The 19,424-nt window shown below is 37.0% G+C and overlaps 2 protein-coding genes and 1 long non-coding RNA gene across 3 annotated transcripts; all 3 read left to right on the top strand.

Annotated features, from left to right (window-relative positions):
- Positions 1 to 381: 381 nt before the first annotated feature.
- Positions 382 to 15,484, top strand: HOS1 (ubiquitin-protein ligase; the record flags this gene model as incomplete). Its single annotated transcript, XM_088976509.1, has 9 exons — positions 382 to 712; positions 5,846 to 6,236; positions 7,064 to 7,198; positions 7,317 to 7,492; positions 8,074 to 8,481; positions 8,572 to 8,730; positions 9,199 to 9,726; positions 13,173 to 13,310; positions 15,053 to 15,484. Coding segments are annotated over exons 1-9 (2,484 nt in total), but the record flags the coding sequence as incomplete, so codon positions are not given.
- Position 15,485: 1 nt separating this feature from the next.
- Positions 15,486 to 16,009, top strand: LOC148880481 (uncharacterized). Its single transcript, XR_016104578.1, has 2 exons — positions 15,486 to 15,543; positions 15,626 to 16,009. It is a non-coding gene; the product is annotated as an uncharacterized LOC148880481 (long non-coding RNA).
- A 1,320-nt stretch (positions 16,010 to 17,329) lies between these two features.
- On the top strand, positions 17,330 to 19,403 carry LOC148880482 (transcription factor DUO1-like). The gene is made up of 3 exons (XM_088963874.1): positions 17,330 to 17,736; positions 17,944 to 18,181; positions 18,730 to 19,403. The coding sequence occupies exons 1-3, from the start codon at positions 17,543 to 17,545 to the stop codon at positions 19,252 to 19,254; spliced, it is 957 nt and encodes a 318-aa protein (XP_088820000.1). The 5' UTR covers positions 17,330 to 17,542; the 3' UTR covers positions 19,255 to 19,403.
- The last annotated feature ends 21 nt before the right edge of the window (positions 19,404 to 19,424 follow it).

A 19,424-nucleotide genomic window follows, 5' to 3' on the forward strand; every position in this document is an offset into this window, starting at 1 on the left:
AAATTATAAGGGAGGTTTTTATGATGGTTAAAAATTTCAGGAAAAGATTTTGTATTTTACTCAAATAATTTTTATCATTATTTCCATAGATTAATAAAACCTCTTAAAAACAAAAAAGACACTAAAATAGAAGCCTATACACAGTACTTCCCACAAGTCTACACACAATAGATGTTTCCGGTTTCTTGAATCCCGATGTGGGGTTGTAGTATTGTGCGTAGAGTCTTTACGGGTAGCAGATCCGAGCTCATGCGAAGAGAGGCAAGGAATTTTCCTCATTTTGTTTGTGGTATACTTGGATCCAAAGATTCTAATCCAACGGCCAAATAGTTAGGTCTACATTTACCTCCGTATATTATTAGCAGAGAAAAAGAACGCTCCATTTTTTCCCCTCTTTTTCAAAAACCTGCTCTCTTCGCGCAGAACGCACAAAACCTAGAAAATAGAAACTCTTCTCGAGGTTCAACACTGAACAATGGCGTTGTTTCCTTAAGGCTAATAGCCAACTCCTTTATTCTCTTCCATATACTTTTCTGCTGCTCGCTGCAGTCCTTGATCAACTCGCATTTCTGCAAGTGGCCTCTTTGCTCGTGTTATGGAGAGGAGAAGATCCGATGGAGGTGTCGTTTCCTCCGAGTTCGTCAATGGTGAAAGCCCTCTACGCTCTGCCACACCGACGCTGCAGCCAAACTACAACAGCAAGGATGTCCAGGTGCTACTTTCCCCCCTTTTTTGCTTCATTGCTTAGGTATATCTGCGGACATATACTTACGAAACTGAAACCTTTAGCTTCAAGGATCGGTTTACCTAAGGGATCAACTTAAGTTATTTGACCATTGCAAGTTTCTGATTTTTGATGCTCTACAACATAGTCGATAGCAATCATCTGAATCAAGGAAACGGGTAATTGGCGGCTTCCACGGTTTTGAAGATTTATCTGTTTGCTTGTTCACCTCTCCTAAAATAAGAAGTAATGGTAACGGAGTTCATCATATTCTGAATTGGCAGTACAATTCAAGGAAAATCAATAGAAATTACCGAGCAATTTCACCCATTATTATAGCTTTTTATTATGTGGGAGTTAATCTGGCTAGGAATACGATATGATATGCCCCTGCTGCGAGTTTGCAACAACTTATAGCCATAGTTGTTTTCTTTTTTAAAAACGTCGAGGTATATATATTTACAAAGTCTGTTTTGCATGATGGATGATATGAGGATGATACAAAGACTAGCTAGGTGTTTGTCAACTTTTGCCCTGTTCCATGCATATCTTGATTATAACAGTCATTTCTCAAGTCCGAGTTGATGGGATAATGATACTTGAGTGAGGATGACTTTTTAGAGACCTGACATTGCCGACTATATTAACTAGACACTGAACCATGCCTACACTTCTAGATGCCAGAAACAAAGTGCCATTAGATTTTTCAAAGTGCATGACCACTTTTCTATAACTTATAGAACTTTAAAGCACTTGGTTCTCATTTTCATTATACAACATTAATCCTGGATTGTGGATCCACAATGGTTTTGCCTTAGAAGGTGAATGCACTTGGTTCTCATTACCAAATAATCAACCATCATGGATTAAGAATTGAAATTTGGGTCCAGGATTATGGCATTGAATGCATTTTTCCATTCTATGTTCTTTGATTCCTTGCATCATTATTTCACTCCATGAGGAGTCTAAAGGTAACCATCTATTACAGACTATGCATTTGACTAAAAAGATAAAAATAATGATGAAGGTGGCAAATGTGGATAAGCAAGACGCAATCCACAATCATCTTCACCCTATACCGACATAGTGGAGAATTTGGAAAGTTTTAACTAATCTATTGATTAGAATATGGCTCTTAAGTTGCTACGTAACAAGTTTTAGTTGATTAATATCCATCCTAGGCCAGTATTGTCCAACATGGACCTGAAAAATACTGGCTATATTTAGTGTTTTAAAAGGCACACCTGACAAGAGATTTCTTTAAAAATAAAAAGTATAAGCTTATCAAAAAGGCACTGTGGCCCCAACAACAACTGAAACTACAAAAAGAATAATAATGCCCCACCTAACAAGCAATTACAATTAAAACCCAACACCACAGCCCCAAAATGCTTAAAATTGTCAGATTCAATCAACACTCCAGCAAAATAAAACTAATCTTTTAATCATCACATAACATCCATCTCATAGTGCCCACCTAACCAAAAAATGTGCCTTTTTGGTTATTTATTTGTACATTCTTATTTGTTTCATACCTTTATGATGGTTTAATAGCTTTTATATTACCTTTTATTAATGCCTGTGCACTAGTAAACTAGTAATGGTCTATTAATTTTTAAAAGAAACAAAACACATTGGCGTTTTGAATTCACATTTTTTACCAATTGGATCTTAAATAGCAAAATTTTTGCTAAAGAAGCAATATTAATGCACCTAATCTATGGCCCCTAATTCTAAATAGAATGAACTGCAGCCAAAACCATAAAACCAACCCTCTTATATATATGAGCAAAGAAAAGGGTTAGTGTCACTGTCTTTGATCCCCTTCCCCCGTGGCCTTGAAGAGATATCAATGTAAAGGCCGCAATCTCATGGGATTGGGAATGCAAGATATCTGGTGTCTAATGTCACACTAGGTACTTGAAGTAGTACAACTACGAGATAAACAAACACATTCAGAGTTTAGCATGTTTGAATTGTTGAGTATTCAAAGTAGAATGCAGGGCATTTCACTTTTACTTTGAATTTGTTTGTTATGTTTGTGTATTTGGATTTGAGCTAATAAACTTTTTGAAGTTCAAATTTCCATATTTTATGTTTTAATTTTTTGTTAATTTTTTTCCCCCCCATAGATGTAAGGCTTGCTTTGTCAAGGAACATGCGTCACCTTGTGCCTTAGGTGCTAGAGGGCCCTTGTGCTTTTCTTTTGCTTCTCACTTTTGATGCACTGCTTATCTTTCAATTATCTTTAGATGGGTGCCTCTCTAGTCAGGCAAAATGATGTTGAACCTGAGTTTTGGAATAAATGCTCTATATTTATATGTATTTTATACACTGATGCCTTTCCTTTTCTGTAGTAGAAATTAAATCAGCTCTAACCTCTTGGTTTCTGCTTGGCATGAATATCTCAATGATGCAATATTTAATGATTTGTCTGGCATCTTATGATCTTTTTTACATCTTGATGTAAGATACTCATAATAGGGGCTGGATTCTCTCCTCCATTTTCAATTAATAACTCATCTTTTCTCTGAATGCTTATGCTGTTGAGAAAATTTCTATTGCCTGGATTTTGTCTTAGATATTTTTTTTGTCATTTCATCACTATAGGTATTTGATATTTCTGTTTAGTTTTGCTGAGTAAGCAGCATCTATTTTATCTGGTTCCATGAAATTTATGTCCACTTCACCCTCTCCCTTGTAAAAACAGAGGGTTGAGAAATGCCTAGAATATGGGTTTTCAAGAAACATTTGCAATTTTTTAATTGTTACCATACAATCTTTCCAAGAAGTAATGCCTGATGAAGCTTATTTATCAATTTTTTACTCACTAGAGTGTTCATAGTTTTATTTTCAACCTTTTTAATTTCATTTGCAAGGATTAGATTTATTAGATTATTGCATAGTTCCATTGAAAAGATGGTAGGTGGTACAGGTGGATGGGATGTTGTATCATCTCTTCCTCGTGGAGCTTTTTTTTTTTGAAGATGACCAAATCTTAGATATCCTCCAGTTGGAAATGAGTGCATGAAAGAAGAGAAAGTTCCTTGCTAGGAATTAATCTATTTGTGGAAGATTGCAACATTCTATTTAGGTATTGTTTTTATTTTAATATAGGAGAGGGTGGGCCTTGGTGCAACTGTTGGGTTGCTCCATTGTGACCTGGGTGACCAGGGTTCAAATCTTGGAAATAGCCTCTCTGTATTCACAGTGGTAAGGCTGTGTACATCTGTCTCTCTGTATGTGCAGGAGCCTCATGCACTGGGCTGCCTTTTTATATTTTAATATAGGGTGGATAAATAGTTCTAGGGACATCTTTCAGGTGGGGATCTTGAGGCAGTTTTATTTTTGGAACTGATGTTTGAAAAAGATTTGCTAAGAGGTTGGTTGGGGGGATGCGGAAAAACTCATCTTTTGAACTGGGCATAATTTGTAAATCAGAGAGGGGAGGGGGATCTTGAGGCAGTTTTATTTTTGGAACTGGTGTTTGAAAAAGATTTGCTAAGAGGTTGGTTGGGGGGGGATGTGGAAAAACTCATCTTTTGAACTGGGCATAATTTGTATATCAGAAAAGGGGGGATCAACAATGCTAATCTTAGTGTTTGGAAACTTGAAAACCTCTTTCTTACTAAATGCCTTTTAAATTTCTAAATAACCCAAAAGTCTTTGGTTATGATCTCATCATGGTGTTACACTTGAGAGTTGCTTATTGGAAGAAAGCATGTGAATATGTGATTGGTGAGGGAAGTTCCAGAAATTGGAAGAACAAGATTATATTTTGATGGATGCTATTTAAGTAATCCAAGGGCTTTTGATATAGGAGTAACTTTAAAGATGATGGGGAGAATATCCTAATCAGCTTTTTGGGCCCAGCAGGTGAAGGGATCTTCCTCATAATTGGCCTTTTTTTCAGGTTGCCATGGGTATAGTAATAGTAGTAGTAGGAGACTGCCAAATGGTGGTAACTGGTAAAATTGGATGCCTTAAGATTCAGGTGGTCCTTGGGCACTAAATTTTCTACCTAGAGAAGGAAAAAAAGTTCTTTTAACCAGCTTGAACTGTTTATTCAGGAAAGCTAAATAAAACAGCAGATTCTTTGGCTAGGGCTAGGATTCCAAGGGATAGTCTTGTTTGGAGGGCACCATGCCCTGGAACTAATATTGCTTATTTAGGTATGCATGGTAAGCCTAAGGCTGTTTTATATGCTATTCTCTTTACCTACCGGGGTATAGGTGTTACTCATTCTTTTACATCAATAAACTCATTCCACTTGTTGGTGATATAACTCGTGAGTCATCCTTAGTAAGTGTAATCTTGCTGTTATGCTTCATGCAAAAAGGTGTGATTGTATCTGCCTCTTGTTCTTTTGATAACTGAAGCATTGCTTTGTCTGGGTAACATAGATTTCATGTCCTCTGGAGTGACCCATAAGAAGTCTGGGTTTCATAAACCTGTTAAATTCTGGACTGGTTTATGGTGTGACAGAACTCCCATTAAAGACCTCTTTCCTTGTCCTTTTGGGCCAGTTGTCTAAAGGATAAGGTGAATTCTGATTTCATGGTCTCTCCTAGTCTACTTGCCTCTCATCTGGAATTTTTACTTTCCAGAAAGGCAAAGGGTATAAAGCCTGTCCAGACTGCAAACTCTATGTGAAATATCTCATCCAAGAATGCAATTGGGTTGGTTTCTTGCTGAGGCAGGGCCAAGGGGTCTTTGTGGATGTTTAGCTTTGAGATTTTGCTACTCCTATGCAATTTTTTGGGGCCTCTTTATTCTTTCAACAATTATCTTATTCTCCCTCAACTCCTTCTAGCTGAATTTTTTTCCCTTTCATCCGCCCCAAAGAACAAATGCAAGGGTGTTTCTGTCCCATTCTTTCATCATGGAGATTGGTAAGTTAGTTCACTCAAAATTTCTATGTTGAATTTATGTTTAAGCAAGTAAAGGTTGCTTCTTTTGTATCCTTCAACAAAAGTGGCGATTATCTATGGTCTACCCACATCTAACTTTTCAGTTTTTTTTTTTATGCAATTTACTTTAATCTTTCTCTTGTCGAGTGTTATACTACTTCTTGAAATGTTCTGTATATATATTTTTTCTAACTGTGTTTTTTTATTTCAGGAAGCATTGAAATACTTGGCATCAATTGATCTTATTGAATTGTGCAATGAAGCAAAAATTGAGCGCTGTCGAGCAACTAGAGACTTGGGGAGATGTGGGCGCTATGTGCATCATGTGTTAAATTCATGTAGGCATGCCTCACTGTGTGCTGAATGTAGTCAGCGGTGTGATCTATGCCCAATTTGTAGAATTCCAATACCAAAGACTGGAAACAAAATCAGTCATCGTCTTTACTATGAATGCATGGAGGCTGGTCTTATCTCAAAAAAATATGATGACAGATTTCAAGAGAAAGAAGATGGGGAGAAGCAGTTGACAGCTGACATCCAACGGCTTTATTGCCTGTTTGATGTTGCCATGGAGAACAACTTGGTTTCTTTGATCTGCCACTGTATCCTTCTTTTTGCTTTCTTTTGTAGATAGGTATGGTCTCATTATTTGACCAAGAGAATAGTTGAGCTTGAATTGGTCAACATCCATTGGCCAAGGGCTTTAGTTGGCTGAGGGAATAATGCTCCATTTTTTATGTATTTAAATCTTGAGCCAGGCCTACCTGTTCTTTTTGGGTGCATAGTTACAAATATCTTGTATAGTGGCACATCTTCTTTGATCAGCCACTGTATCATTCTTTTTGCCTTCTTTTGTAGATAGTCATGGTCTCATCATTTGACCAAGAGAATAGTCGAGGTCGAATTGGTCAACATCCATTGGCCAAAGGCTGCTGGTTAATAACAGTGTTGGCTAAGGTGCTTTATTTCCTTTAGTTGGCTGAGGGAATATTGCTCCATTTTTTATGTATGCAAATCTTAAGCCGGGCCTGCCTGGAATCTTCTTTTTGGGTGCACAGTTATAAATATCTTGTACAAGTTGACAATGTTTCTTTTAATTTCTTTTGGTTTTCTATTCATGTAGGGATTTCTCTAGAAAACTAGTGAAAAGAAACCGCATGGAAAAAACTGAAAGTTGATAAAGTTTTTGTATTTTTCTTTTGGTAAACATTAGTATTTAGCATCCTTGGAAATGCTTTTTACAAGTGCAGTTGCTGCAGTTCTTTTTTTTTTTTGTTGAAAAGTATTATCTTCTGTGACCATTGAGAAGTGTAATATTGTAATCATTTATATTTTTCACAAAAGTCTGAAATAAATGAAACAAGGCATCTGAGGTACTGGAGCATTGTGAATGGCTTCTGTTTGTCTGTTTCTTGACAAAATTCATCAGATGTTACAGATGTCTGTATGGATGAAAGTGCTGTGTCTAGTAACCCCGTGGTTGCTTTTCTGCTGGATGAAGTAGTTGTTAAAGATTGGTGCAGGCGGACATTCGACAATATCATTTCAGATCTTGGGGGAATATGTATCCTTGTGTTTCATTTAATTTTACATATGAATCAAGTTACTTTTGGTTTGTTTTTTCTTTTCGTAAAAGCCAGAGGCCTATTCTGCGTTCAGGTCCTTAAACACATTTTTAACAGATACTCTTGAAGTAGAAGGGATGAGAACAAGACTGGGTTTACTACTAAGGTTTTCAGGGCATCTCTCTGGTATCTCCACTGTGCTTGAGGTTTTGGAATCATCTTTTAGGGGAACTCTTTCTGCACAGCTTAATGACTTGCACCACCTTCAAGAGAATGTATTAAAAGCAAAGCAGGTTTGATTACTCTAAACCCTTGAAACATTTATTATTGAGTTGATGAGTCATTAGGTATGTATATTTGACTGTTTGAACTATTACTGGAACTTGTGAGTTGGGATTCGGAATTGAAAGAACTTGTGTGCCTGATAAGGTGATGTGTTATTATCTGTATTATGTCATTATTGTTAACTTTTGTAATACCAAATTACATTACACATTTCAGTTTTTTGATGCTAATTTGGTTGGTGCTTTTGTATTGCATGTATGAGGGGACCACATGTTGATAGTTATATTTGTGTTTTAAGTTGTATGACATCTGCTTTATTTTTTTTCCTTTCTATATTGTGGGTCAGTTGGACTCAGACATGCTTCTATTGTCTTGTATCAAATTTCATTTTCATATGATATGGCTTTTTTTATTTCCATGCATTTATTATATTTTTATTTTTACCATCACATCATATTGATATCATATTTTATTTTATGAGTTTGATTGTGCTTAGGAGATCTAAGAGATGCTTACAGTGATAAAAAATCTACTGTCTCAGCATATAATTGATTATCTTCCCATTATATACATTTTCTTGTCTTCTCAGCATTTGGAGATCATGATTTGGTGTATAAAACATCAGTTTCTTGAGAGCGTTAAGTCGCGTTATTCTAATTTCACTTCATGGTGCACTCACGTTCGTGAAAGGAAGTCAGCTGCAATCAGGCGTGCATGGCCTGACTTGATTAATAGTTCTCAAGAGTCTGCCCAGCAAGATGGGTCCACCCTCTTCATTGAAGATGCAATATCAAACCTTGAGATAGAACAAGGTTATGGGCAAGCCATGGGAGATGGACTAGAAGTTACATCCTTGCAGAAGGATGTAAGTTCATTGTCAATCTTCAGGTCTAGGATGGGAGCTGTGGGATGCTATCCATTTGAAAATTTGCGGGCTGCTACTGACATATTGTTTTTATATGGAAGTTCTGATATGGTAGTTGCAAAACGTGCAATTGTATCCTTTATCTGTATAAATGCTTCTGCTCATGGTTCTAATTCCAATTACATACGATTTCTTTCCCTTGTTCCCCTTAATTTATGGCAGTTCTTGTATTACTTGTTTGATCGGCATTGGACAATGCCTGATGAAAAGTGGAGATATGTTATAGATGATTTTGCTGCTACATTTGGTATAACCAGGCACTCTCTACTAGAATCGTTAACATTCTATCTTCTGGATGATCATACAGATGAGGCATTGCAGGTAAGTTATGGATAATTTCTTCATATTTTCTTTCAGATCTAAATCCTAGATCTGGTTTTTATCAGGGTACTAAGATGATATTACATATATTCATTGTATTTTTATTATATTATGGTTCATCCCATTTACTACCTTCAAATTGATGCATATGCATTTCATTCAACAGCTATGCCTGTTCAACTCAACTCAGATCAAAGTAAAAAAGCCTAATTTAAGTCTTAACTGGCTGGGATCTACTACAAGAACCCTGGTTTTGCGTGGGCAATATCCTCAAATAATAACTCTGCTTGTTATATGAAATAAAATTTCCCTAAGGCTTTTGGTTCTGTATCCATTCTATCCAAAATTGATTGTCCTTCCTACTATCTTGGAGATGAAATTTATAGATTGTTATGGAGTGTCAAGTCTGAATTTTATTCTCGATTTATTTTACTCTTCTAATTGTTTTTTCTTCTTTTTTCTTTTTAGGAAGCTTGTCGTCTTCTTCCAGAAATTGCAAGCCCTGTAACACATCCAAAGATCTCCCAAGTTTTGCTAGAAAGGCAAAATCCTGAAGCAGCTCTGATGGTTTTACGGTGGTCTGGGCGTGATGGGCTGTCTGGTTATGCTAATACTGAGCATGGTGAACCGCAACCGGTCACCCTTCGTGAGGCTGTGACAGCAGTTCGGGTGAGAGTTGAGTGTGGACTGTTGACTGAATCCTTTATGTACCAGAGGACACATTGCATGAAGGTGAAGGAAGATAATTTGAAGCACGGATCTTCCCGGGCCCTATCAGATGGATTAAATGGTCAATATGTGAGTTGGGTGGACCAGATGGAAGCTTTGGTCACAGAAATTTGTTGTCTATGCATTCGACGAAACCTAGTTGATCGAATGATAGAATTACCTTGGAATTCTGATGAGGAGAAGTATCTCCACAAATGTCTCTTAGACTATGCCACTGAAGATCCTTCAACCACAATTGGAAGTCTACTTGTTGTGTTTTATCTTCAGGTATCCATTCAGGTCTATACATTTAATTTGGGACTGAGAAAAAAATTTCATTTATGGCCCATAACATTGTGCACATTAACATCCAAAATACTGTATCGTAGAGGTAACTGGAGGTTGTATGTTTGCTTTTAGAGGTAACTGAACTTGTTCTCTGTTTAAGACATGATGCTTATACTCGGTTACTTTTTTTGGTTTCTTTACGGTGTGCATTACATCTAATTGTTTGATGGTTTAGATGGGATTGTGCTAGTAAAGTTGATTTTTTATTGGAACTTTGATGACAAATTTTGGACTGTTTTACTGAATGGGAGTACACTGATTGTCCTGTTAGCTGTTACGTATTGTTCAGTTTGTTTAATCCTTAAATCTAAAATAAGTTAGAAGTTGGGGAAGGGTTATGTTATAAGGAAATAAGTTTGGCAATATGGAGTTTGGTAAGTTTCCCTAAATGAACTAGGGTCTTTTGGCTACAAATTCAAAATGGATGCTTTTTTATGTAAAATCTTTATATTAAAAAATTGAAAGTATTAATGAGAAGCACGAGAACGGGGTTTGAGTCTTAGAGCAGCCACTTTGTGCTAATTAGGCCTGTATTCAGTCCACCCTGCCCAAGACCCTGGATAGCTTTGGACCATCATTAAGTAATGACTTTTTATATTGTTGGCTATTTCCATTTTCCAATTGGTTAAAACTCCATACAAAGTTGGATATTAGGTTGATATGGTCTGTGGAGCTAAACAAGTGGCCAATCCTGTGGGTCCCTTATCTGATGGATGGTCTTGATGTGCCATATGCAGCACAAACAGATAAGCTTTTGTAGGAAGCTCTTTGGTCTTTACTTGATCCAATTAGGATTTGGGAACATTTATCTATAATGTTGGCTGGTAATAAGAGACTTTGTTTATTTTTTTTTTTTTCTGTGACATTGAGTGCCTATTGCATAGAACATATTTATTATCTGCTAAAGTATACGAAAATCCAAGTTCTTATTTTCATTTTCCAGTCTTGATACAGTGGCATTTGATTTGAGGGTAGTAGTATAGCTTGGCTGCAGCCAACAAGCAATCTTTTATGTGTATGGTGTTAATAAGGACCTACTGAACTCTCATATATACTTTTTTTTTCCTTATTTTGGTTCCATAGTCTATTGTGTGAAAAGTAAAACTACACATATCTTTTGTTTCGTAACCAATATTGGAATAATTGTTGTTCTGAAACCATAATATGGTGATCTTGAAGTGTGTGCAACAGAAGAGAAGAATTTTAAATGTGGTATGATGGGAGGAATATATTGATCAAAAATATTATGGGAGGAAAAGATTAGTCTCCCTCTCCTAGCGACCACTATAAATAGGGGTGTTATATTATGTGTAGAATGTCTAATCTTCCCATATGTAACTTGGGTTTTTCTCTCTCCTCTCCCTACTCCTTCCTTTAGATTCTCTGTCCTCTTGGATATGTGGTTTTTTTCTCTTTTATGTCCTTTTTTTTGAGAAAATATAATGCATGGTAATTTCATTAAAGATGAGCCACATATCCTACAAAGTGATGAGATGGTGATGTGGATTTGCAGCAATGAAAAGAAAAAACTTAGATGGCTGACAAGAGAGATGGAACTATCTTTCAACTGGATAAAGCGTTGTGCTAATTCTGTAGCTGATGCTTTAGCCAGACAAAGGGTGGGAAGAAAAACTTTTTCTGGGCACAATTGTAAGTCAGAAACTTGGGGTGGGGAGAGATAAGAGTTTTTATCTCTCATTTTCTTTTTACCTTGTACAGTCTGTACTGATCTGCCATGTACTATTAGCATATTTCCACATATCCTCTTCTTTATCATTCCGTTAGATTCTCTCTCTTTTATGTCCTTTCTTTCTCTTAGTTTTCTAATGAAGTCCAATTTTTCTGTTTCTCACCCCTTTCTATTATCTGGATTCTCTTCTCTATCCCTATTCTCTCTCTCTCTCTCTCTCTCTCTCTCTCTTTCCTTTCCTTTCCCTCTCCAACTTTTTTTCTAATGAACTCCAATTTTTATGCCCCTCTCCTTTAGATTCTCTTTCCTTGTTGTGTGGCTTCTCTCTTATTTATTTTATTTTACATATAAAAATAAAAAATTATACATATAAAAAATAAACAATTATACATATAAAAAATTAAAAACATTACATATAGAAATAAAGTTAAGCTTCATTGGGCTTGAGCTCGGCTTGAAGCTCTAGATCTGAATTGAGCTTTTTGCAAGCCAAGCTCATATAACTCGTGAAAAGCTCGGGATGTGCCCACTCCTAACTTTTAGTGCAAAAGTTGCTTCCATTTTTTGGAGCAAGCCTTGTCCTTATTTTAAATGCCAACATGTCAGGAAAAAAAAACAAATTTATATTCATTTTCAGTTTAAAGACGTATTCTTACCAAGCACCTGCAAAACTGGAGTACAAATTTGCCTCGGTTCTACATTTGCATTCTCACCAAATGCAGCTTAAAGGATAAAATAGATACATGTATTTTTCAAGTTCAAATAGAAAACTATTCTTTCATGTGTTGGCAAATTTTGCCTTCTTGTGCCAAATCATTGGTGATTGCTCTTATATTTGTGTGCCTCCCATAAGTCTTCATCACCTTTCATTGTACCAAATATCATCCTAAATCTCCATTTAAAACCGTAATTTCCAGAATCTTGGCAGTTTCTCACTTTCTCTCATGAAGGAAAAATATTGGCCTTCTATGGAAAACCTACTTAAAAGGTTTTCGAATTAAATCACCCCATAATATTCTAAATCTATCTACAAAGTTTAATTAGAAAATTATATCCTAGGCTTTGTTTTCTTTTTTTTTTCTATATTTTTATCTTCCCTAGGTGAATCTGTCCTTAACCCTGTTTTTAGTCCTATAGTTATCCCTAACTCTATTCTAGCCAATAAAGACTTTCTTAGGTTCACTCTTGGCCTCTTGGGTTATGGTCATCCTACATTAATTGGGTATCAGAGTTGTTTGTCCTACATCAATGGATATCGGTGTTATTATTCCTACATCAATATGATACCAGAGCAGGTGATCCCACATAACTCCTTTTTCCTGTAATTAAATTACCGTCGATCTATTTCTGTTAAAAAATATTTCTGTATTACCTTGAAAATCTGACAAGCATTTAAGTTTAATAGGACTTGGAGTTTTAACTTATTTTGACATCTTGCATCAATGTCTATTACAAAAATTTGTCTCCAATGTGGCAATGTCCATGCTTTTTTTTTTCTCTATTTTTTTTAGTCAGATCATACATCCTTCTTTGCATGTTGAACTTTAGCCTGGGAAAACTTAGAAGCTGTATTATCTTATACCTTTTACTTTGAACCTTCTTCTTTTTTCCCTTTAATTTTAGTGTGATGTTTTACAATTTGCAGAAAATGAATTGAGCGCTTACCATAGAAATCTGTTTTTATTTATTTTTCCAGCGTTATCGATACATTGAGGCATGTCAAGTTGATCATAAACTTCAGACTTTGGAGCAAGATTTCACCTCAAAGACACCTATCAGTGATCTGGCTGCATCCAGAATTAAATCAATCAGTCACTGGAGAACAGGATTGGTGGTAAGTGATTTATGACTTCTTTGCTTATTTACTTGAGAGTTTGAGATTTGAGTGTTAGTGTCATGCCATTGAATATCCAAATGAGAGTTTGGTGAAGGGTTGGTAGGTGGATGGAGATTTTTTCTTTCTTATTTCGGGTGATTTCTGGTCACATTCCAAGAATCTCATCTCTTTGTAAATACTGAACATCAGTAGTAAGTCTTATTCTTGAAGCAGAGTCCACCTTTTCTTCCCCATTATTCTTCATCCCTACCCCTTCTACTTGTCCAGCAGCTTTTTTGTGGTATGTTGCATTTCATCCACCCATTCACAATATTTTAGTGGAAAACCTACTGTTTTTCTTGCCTGTGGGTTGTAGGAGGGAGAAATTTTAGGTGCGATCTTGCATTTCACCTTTTTTTTGAAGGATAAAAGGAAATTTTATTGAAATAAAAAGCAGTACATCTCAAAATGATGGTTGTTAAGTTGACAAACCAAATACAGGTCAACTCAAACCGAAAAAGAATAAAAAAGGATTCAGCTCCAAAGTGCCCCAGAAATTCTCTAACAGATCAGATTTGTTCACTTGGTCAAAATCTGGAAGGCTGAGAACCCAAGCTGAAATCAGATTACCCACTCCTGCTATCAAACACTCGATGCTTCTATTCTTATCCTCGAACACCCTTCTATTTCTTTCTTTTATCAAAAAAAAAAAAAACACCCTTCTATTTCTTTCTTTCAAAATGGACCAGCATACTGCGCATGGGGTGCAACTCCTAGGATTTTAGCTTTCTTATTTCCTCTGATTTTCGGCCATTTGGAGAAAATCTCTGCTGGAACTGAAGGGAGAAATACATTCTCTCCAAATACGAAAGAGAAGAACTTCCAGATGAAATCTGCCACACTACATGAAAGGAAGAGATGAACTGTTTCTTCCTCCTGATTGCACATATAGCAGCAGTTTGCTAACTTTATGCCTTTGGATTTCAAGTGATCTAATGTTAGGATGCTGTCATGCGCCACCAACCAAGCAAAAGCTTCTATCCTTGGGGGCACTGGGTTTCTCCACACATCTTTAATCTGGATATATTTGTATCTTGTAACTTTTCCAGTAGCAGAATACACTCTTCTACTTCTTGGTCCAACAAAGGTCTTCTGAATTTCGGGTTCCAAATCACTTGCTCCCCTCTCCACTCATAGAACTGATCAATGGTTACTTGCATTTCACCTTTTGGATTTCCATGTTTTTTTTTGGGTGGGGGATGCATGCTGTTAAGTGGTCTGTTTACTTCATGCCAAGGATAAAAAATATTGAAAGGGGCATATTGTAATACACAGGGTTTTTGAAGTTTAAAACTTTGGGATGTAGGATACATCCCTCTAACCTCTAATGCTGATAAAATAAAAAGAATAAAAAAATTACAATATTGGTTATATTGATAGTCACACTGATACCCACTTGTTGGTATCTGACATTTCGATGTTTTGATCCTTGCTTTATGCTTTGAGATGTGTGTTTTCTTCATATGGAACTTAGTCATGAGAAGACGGTGCTTGTTCTGGGTTGTAATTTTTTCGGGTATGGGCTAGTTATATTTTGGTGGTTTCATGGGAGGACAGTGCTTTTTCTGCCTTTGGTCTTTTGTGAATTCCATTTAGGAACTTCGATATTTATTCTAATATTTGTTAGATATAAATATATGCAAGAGGAAATGTATGTATGCAAGTAAGAAGTTCTGAACTGGGTTTGATGTCATGGACAGAATAAATGCATAGAGTTGCTCCCAGAAGTACATAGGCAACAAATTATCAGTGGAAACTTGGATGTTTGCTGCCTTCCTGCCGCTAAGGATGTTGAAACTTGTGCAAAATCTCCCAAGATACAGCAGCCAGCTTCCACCAATTTTCTGCTTCCAATGTCAAGTGATCCTTCATTTCTCCAGATGGATCATACAACTCCTTACAAGAAAACTTCATTGTTTGACACTCCAGCTAAATTGGTTGGATCTGCCAGAAATTCCCAATTTGAACGTGGTAACTTCTACTCTCCATCCATTCTCCCTGCAAGGTATCTCACCTCTGTTGCAGGTGGCACTTCTAGTCCTCACAACAGGGACAATTTGACCTTAAGTTACATTTCCACCAGAGAGCAGAGATCTCTAATTGGCATGAGGCAGAACTTTAAACGGGATGATGTTCCTCTGTGACTCCTGCTAGGCGAACAAGAAGAAGCAGGTTTACCAGAAGATGATAGGTGCATATCTACAACTATGTCTTGTAAAATTCCCTGTATACCTTGGGGTTTTGGTCTAAATTATCAGAAATCTTGTTGTAAGTGGAGGAAATGCATGATCTCGATTACGAATGGGTCAAGAATGGAGAAACTAATAGCCACAAGCGGTGGGATGTCTTTTGCAAGGATCGGCGGGGGATTATGGTGTTGAAATTTCTTCCTGATTATCATGGATTGGGCACAATAATTGCTCCCCCACGGACTTTTTAGGCTATCATGGGTTAGCAGATACAGATGATTTGGGTTTGTGAATCCTTGAGAAAATTGTAATTTTGATGGTTGTCTCTTCCCCCTCCCCTTCGTTAATTTTCACCCGTTATAAATGTAAGTGGCCCTTGTATGCTACTTTCAAATCGATACAGGGAAGATTGCCCGCATTTTTGTAAAATTTTATATAGGTTGGACTGGTGGAGTTTTAAGTGCTTAACTCAAATTTTCCTTTTTTTTTTTTTTGGCTTTACTAACCTGTTTTGCTGTGTGAAGTAATACGTTTTTTTTGGCAATTCTGTATTATACAAGTTGACCCCTCTCTCTCTCTGTAGTTCTCCAAAGACCTATTTTGGATGTTGAACCCATTGACGTTACTAGGCACATTTAAAAATTTGATGGCTGATTTATCCTCCTTATATTCTGACTTCTGAGCCGTAATATAAAAGTGGCGCATAGAAGATTTTTGGTAGATATCATCAGTCCAACTATTGTCTAAATGATCTGTTCACCTCCAACCTTGTAAACTATCGGTTATTGGATGGCCGATTCCCACCTATTTGGATCCCATGTGCTATGTTTTCTCTGCTTTTGTAGGTTCATGACTTGTGCGCCCGACAACGCTGGGTAAGACTGAAGAGAGTAGTTGCTTTCAGCCCTTTACAACCTATTCAAGTCATTACCGTGGCCTCCTTTTTATTGCCCAAAATGCCCTTTTAAATCAAAAGGCAACTTTGTTGCAGTGGGTCGTGGGTCACCGGTTCGACCATTTGGGTCAAATGGGTCAGACTGTCATTACAATTTGCAATGTGTAAATACATATTTTATCAATAAATAACATATAACTATGTTTTAGATATGTTATATTTATTTTTTATATATAGTTTATGTTTTTTTAATTCAGTCTTTAATTTTTTTATTTATAAAAATATTAAAAATTGTGATTGAGGCCAATAAAGGTTTTAAAAAAAAGATCACCCCACATTGGTGTGCAAAGATATGGCTTCCAAAATTTGCATGCATTGAGTATGCAACTCGTGATCTGATGACTGAGTTGAATGGATCGACGGTTGAATCAACCAGGTCAAATGGTTTTTGACCAAGTCAACAATTTTTGACCAATTGACACGTCTTAAACAAATCAGGCCTAAAATCCTGGTCAGATGATGGTTTAAACGGTTCAACCGGCTGGAACTTCCTCTTCCATGATTTTGGGTTAAAACTGAAAATCAAGACCTTAGATTTAGTGCTATGGCCCCACCAAGATGTCATTTCATCTGATTCAAGGTGGGGCCGCATCACTACATCAAAGGCTTTCATCTGCCGCTCGATCATATGCATTTCACGGTCAGAAAGTTCTGATGAGTTTGGTAATTCCGCAAAGTTTGCAAGGGTATAAATGTAAATTCAATCACTATTTTGAAATGATGGGGATGTGGGCGTTGGGTTAGTGGGACTCGATAGTGCCAGACTGCCCGTAACCGTTTTAACCGTCACTTTTAAATCACCATTAAATAGCGGGAATGAAAAAAAAAAAAGGAAAAAGAAAAAATGAAGGAAACGTTAAAAGACATCATCATCATGTCAGTCTCAAAAGATTTCGAGCGATAAGCCATGATGAACTATTGACCTCTTCCTCCATCTCCATATGCTTCTCATTGTGCTAGAGAAGAACTAATTGACTAAATACAGAGTGCTTTCGTAGGTAGAATCAAACGACGACGATCTTAACAACTTAAAAATTCAATTATTAATGGAAGGAAAGAAGAACGAAATGGTAGTGAGAAAAGGGCCATGGATGGCTGAGGAAGACGAAATTCTGTTGAATTACGTGAACAAGTATGGCCCCAGAGATTGGAGCTCCATTCGACTCAAAGGCCTCTTGCCCAGAACAGGAAAATCCTGTCGTCTCAGATGGGTTAATAAGCTTAAACCTGATTTAAAGACGTAAGCCTCTATTTTGTTTCTAATTCCATACAAGTTCTCTGTTTGTGTTCATGGGTCATTCTCGAATTTCTTTGTTTCGGTTGTTTCTGTGATATCAATGTGTGTTATTTCCTGAACATTTCCCAGTAGTTATAAATGTGTAATTGTTGCTGTGTGTTGCAAAATTGATTGTGGCTGATTAATACTGTAAACATTCGTGCGAAAAAGTGGGTGCAAATTTTCAGCAGAAGAAGAGAGGGTGGTGATCGATTTGCAGGCACGATTCGGGAACAAATGGGCAAGAATTGCGACGTATTTGCCTGGTAGGACGGACAACGATGTGAAGAACTTCTGGAGTAGCAGACAGAAGAGGTTGGCAAGGATTCTTCAGACTCCACAACCAAGCAAGTCGCAGAAGAACAATGGGAGAACCCTTGTTGTCCATGAATTGCCACCTTTGGAGGAGGTATGACGAAAATGGAAAAGAACCCCAAAAAAGATAGATAAATGATTGACTTTTAAATGTCATTGAACTGATCAGTATTTCTCGACTCATAAATTGTTAGATTCTCAGTATTTTTTAATTCAGAGAGACGAAGTTTGTAATTTTATCATGTGTTTGTCTTACTTTCAAAGATATATCTCCACAGAATAACAATCCACAATGCTGTTCTCCAGTGTGTTTGACCATTTTGGTCTCTGTATCTGTTTCAGTCAAAATTGTTTTAAGCTTGGATTATTCTTACAGCATGGTTTACATCTTGCTAAAAAGCAGTCAAAACTGATACGAACTTCTCACACATGGATTCTCCAGAGAACAAGATGAAGATGGGTCTCTGTAACCCATTTTTTTTCCTGGAATTTTCATTTATCCCATATGGGTTCTCCTTTTTCTTTTTCTTGGGTATACTTTCACATTTTAATCAGATTAAAAAGACGACTCAAACTCTTCTAGTTTTCTTTTCTTCCATATCTTGCTTCATCACTCCCCCATTAATTCTGTTTTTCTTTCAGGCTCCTAAGTTGATCAGTTCCATTCATGTGGGAGAAGAGTCATCAACCAAGGATGAGTCTGACTCACCTTGCTACAAGGAAAACTCAGAAATGGTGAAGATGATGGTTCCTCTGCCGGATTTGGTAGAGCTAAATCTGCTTAATTTGGATACAAACCTTACCCAACTTGAGAAGAAGCCATGCATGGAGCTTCTACCGCAGTTCCCATTTCCCCAGTTCCCACAGCATCCCCTGGACCTTCCACTTCTGCTAGAAAGCCAAGACCTCATGGTTGGAGTTGCAGACACAAACCCTTTAGACGTGTTCTCACGGCATCTGGCTCCTGATGATGAACCTGGCTGTAATGGTGCACAGTTCGCTGCGGGGCTCCCATGTTTTGGATCGGGAGGGATTGCTCAAGATAGTTGTGGTTGTGGAAGAGGATATGACAACCCAGTGATGCCTGATAGCTTCTTAGATGACTTTCCGACCGACATGTTTGACTACGACGAGCAGTTTCCAAATCCAATCTCGTCGGAGGGGTAACGGAGCACTGTTATGAGGGTGGTGGTGACGGGATAGTATATTTCAAATGAATGTTGGTAGTATCGCAGTACCAGTAATTGCTTATATTTTTTGTACTCTGGAGTCTGGACCTGTATTCATGGTTTTACTTGCAAGAAAATCTTAGTTACGTCGGATGTTTATATTCTGAA

This window comes from Nelumbo lutea, chromosome 1, assembly GCF_056320005.1.
Source record: "Nelumbo lutea isolate HS-2025 chromosome 1, American lotus-T2T, whole genome shotgun sequence".
NCBI lineage: Eukaryota > Viridiplantae > Streptophyta > Magnoliopsida > Proteales > Nelumbonaceae > Nelumbo > Nelumbo lutea.